The following is a 3,411-nucleotide window of genomic DNA, read 5'->3' as shown; positions in this document are numbered from 1 at the left end:
GACTGCGTGGCAAAACTTGGTTCCAACTCCATCTACAAGTTTGCTGATGATACGACCATAGTGGGCCGGATCTCGAATAACGATGAGTCCGAATACAGGAGAGAGATAGAGAACCTAGTGGAGTGGTGTAGCGACAACAATCTCTCCCTCAATGCCAGCAAAACTAAAGAGCTGGTCATTGACTTCAGGAAGCAAAGTACTGTACACACCCCTGTCAGCATCTACCGGGCTGAGGTGGAGATGGTTAGCAGTTTCAAATTCCTAGGGGTGCACATCTCCAAAAATCTGTCCTGGTCCACCCACGTCGACGCTACCACCAAGAAAGCACAACAGCGCCTATACTTCCTCAGGAAACTAAGGAAATTCGGCATGTCCACATTGACTCTTCCCAACTTTTACAGATGCACCATAGAAAGCATCCTATCGGGCTGCATCACAGCCTGGTATGGCAACTGCTCGGCCCAGGACCGCAAGAAACTTCAGAGAGTCGTGAACACCGCCCAGTCCATCACACGAACCTGCCTCCCATCCATTGACTCCATCTACACCTCCCGCTGCCTGGGGAAAGCGGGCAGTATAATTAAAGATCCCTCCCACCCGGCTTACTCACTCTTCCAACTTCTTCCATCGGGCAGGAGATATAGAAGTCTGAGAACACGCACGAACAGACTCAAAAACAGCTTCTTCCCCACTGTTACCAGACTCCTAAATGACCCTCTTATGGACTGACCTCATTAACACTACACCCTGTATGCTCCATCCGATGCCAGTGCTTATGTAGTGACATGTATATGTGACATTGTATATGTTGTGTTGCCCTATTATGTATTTTCTTTTATTCCCTTTTTTTTTTTTTTTTTTTTTTTTTTTTTTTTTTTTATTAATGTTTTTCAATTGGCTTTATTTTACACAACAATTTGTACACATTATTGAGGTTGCCCACGACCACGGCCGAATCCGCCTCTAAACTGGAATTCTGTCGCTGCACCAGCACCAGCTTCAGCCTTCTTGTCTGACCCAAGGGGAGCAGTCCGCCTGTAAGTGTCCCTGTCAGCTTCACCTCGAAGACGAGCTGGACGGTCCTCACCAAGACCTTTAGGTCTTGGCCTGGCTGTCTCAGGACGGGTCTGGCGACGTAGGGTAGCAGGAACAATTTCTGGAGGAAGGTGAAGGTAGTCACGTAGGTACTGGATGCCCTCATTGGTCAAGTACCAGTAGAAGTGTCGCCAAGCAAACTGCTCCTTTACGTAACCACGGGATTTCAAAGACTGCATGGCCTTCATTACGTGCAGGTTAGGGACATTCTTGTCTGCCAACTCTGGATGTTTTGGCATATGCACATCCTTCTTGGCCACCATTACCCCCTCCTTGAAGAGGAGCTCATAGATAGCAATACGGTTCTTCTTGGGCATCAGCATCTTGAGCTCTTATAATGGGGCTAAAGCAGGAAAAGCCTTTTATTCCCTTTTCTTCTCATGTACTTAATGATCTGTTGTGCTGCTCGCAGAAAAATACTTTTCACTGTACCTCGGTACACGTGACAATATACAAATCCAATCCAATCCAATGTTCGATAACGCACAACAGGGCAAAATAAAAAACGATAAAATTTTGAGGTGGAGGATCGAACTCTCCACCTACACGTACGATATCAAGTATCGTCCAGGGGAGCTCAACGAGCCCCCAGATGCCCTGTCCCACGGCACGTGCGCCAACACGCAGGAGGACCACCTGCAAGCCATCCACAATTACCTCTGTCACCCGGGGGTTACCTGGCTCGTTCACTTTATCAAGTCCTGCAACCTACCTTACTCAACCAAGGAGGTCAAGGCCATGACCAGGGCTTGCCAGATCTGCGCTGAGGGCAAACCGCACATCTACCGGCCAGACAAGGCTCGGTCTCGTGAAGGCCTTGGGGCCCTTTGAGCGACTAAGTGTGGACTTCAAGGGCTATCTCCCGTCCACCAACCGCAATGCCTATTTCCTCACCGTTATCGACGAGTTCTTCCGCTTCCCATTCGCCATCGCCTTCCCCGACATGACCTCAGCCACCGTGATAAAGGCATCTTCACCCTGTTTGGTTTCCCCGCTTATATCCACAGCGACCGGGGTACATCATTCATGAGCGTTGAATTGCGTCAGTATCTACTCAGCAAAGGCATCGCCTCGAGCAGAACGACCAGTTATAACCCGCGGGGAAACGGGCAAGTGGAGAGGGAGAACGTAACAGTTTGGAAGGCTGTCCTTCTGGCCCTACGGTTGAGAAGTCTCCCAACCATCCGCTGGAAGGAGGTCCTACCCGATGCCCTACACTCCATTAGGTCACTCCTCTGCACGGCCACGAATGAGACCCCGCACAACCGATTGTTTGTCTTCCCCAGGAAGTCCACCTCCGGGGTCTCGCTTCCACCTTGGCTGACGGCTCTGGGACCTGTTCTTCTCTGGAGGCACGCGAGGAGCCATTAAAAGGACCCCCTGGTCGTCAGGGTCCGATTACTACACGCGAACCCCAGATACGCCTACGTCGAGTACCCTGATGGCAGGCAAGATACGGTTTCCCTCCGGGATCTGGCACCCGCTGGTTCCCCCACTACAGACGCCCCCCCCTCACAGCTCCCCTGCGGGACCCGGCACCAACAACACCCTCCCCCCCAGTCCCACTCCCCGTCGGTGGACACCAACTGCGCACGCCCCCTAGCGCCCCCCCCTCTACACATCCCGCCAGGGCCGGCACTGCTACCCCCAGCCCCAGCTATTTCCCCTGCGCCCCGATCCCCTATCCCGACCTGGACCAAAGCTCTGACCGCCGTGCTCCCGGACATACCCTCAACTAAGACCTCGGTGTCCGCCGCACCAGCGCCCGAGCTGAGGAGGTCGATGAGGACAATCAGGCCGCTGAAACGAATGGACTTATGATGGCACTTCACCCCCACCGGAATTTATTCTAAAACAGGGGGTGAATGTGATGAACGGTTACTGTATTACTGTACCTTATCATCATGTAAGGTGATGTCCCCTTTAAGACCGGGCTTGGAACCCTGGGTGACTCCGCCCACCTGGGAGCCGTATATAAGGGGCCGCCTTGTGGGCGGCACCCAGTAAGCACCCGTCTCGGCACCAGGCTAGTTCTTAGCTTATTAAAGGGTCGTTATTTTTTTATTTCTTTATTTAATTTTACTTTTTTTTCTCAAGTGGATTGGCCATGCTAAATTGCCCTTCGTGTTCAAAATTGCCCGTATGTTGGGTGTGGTTACTGGTTTATGGGGATAGGGTGGAGGTGTGGGTTTAGGTAGGGTCCTCTTTCCAAGAGCCGGTGCAGACTCGATGGGCCGAATGACCTCCTTCGGCACTGTAAATTCTATGTATTCTATGTATCTATGTGGAGTTGGGGGAGGTGTCGGTGGGCATTGT

General features: G+C 51.9%; 1 protein-coding gene across 1 annotated transcript; it reads right to left on the bottom strand.

Annotated features, from left to right (window-relative positions):
- Positions 1–884: 884 nt before the first annotated feature.
- Positions 885–1,448, bottom strand: LOC140406441 (small ribosomal subunit protein eS10-like). The gene has a single exon (XM_072494479.1). It carries the CDS (start codon positions 1,416–1,418, stop codon positions 927–929), a length of 492 nt encoding a protein of 163 aa, XP_072350580.1. The 5' UTR covers positions 1,419–1,448; the 3' UTR covers positions 885–926.
- Positions 1,449–3,411: the final 1,963 nt, after the last annotated feature.

Source organism: Scyliorhinus torazame, chromosome 2, assembly GCF_047496885.1.
Source record: "Scyliorhinus torazame isolate Kashiwa2021f chromosome 2, sScyTor2.1, whole genome shotgun sequence".
In the NCBI taxonomy this organism is placed as follows: Eukaryota; Metazoa; Chordata; class Chondrichthyes; order Carcharhiniformes; family Scyliorhinidae; genus Scyliorhinus; species Scyliorhinus torazame.
This window is presented reverse-complemented; position numbering and strand designations above follow the sequence as displayed.

Bases quoted from the DNA above. Each gene is read 5' to 3' on its own strand.
- LOC140406441 (XM_072494479.1), bottom strand. From the start codon at position 1,418: ATGCTGATGCCCAAGAAGAACCGTATTGCTATCTATGAGCTCCTCTTC.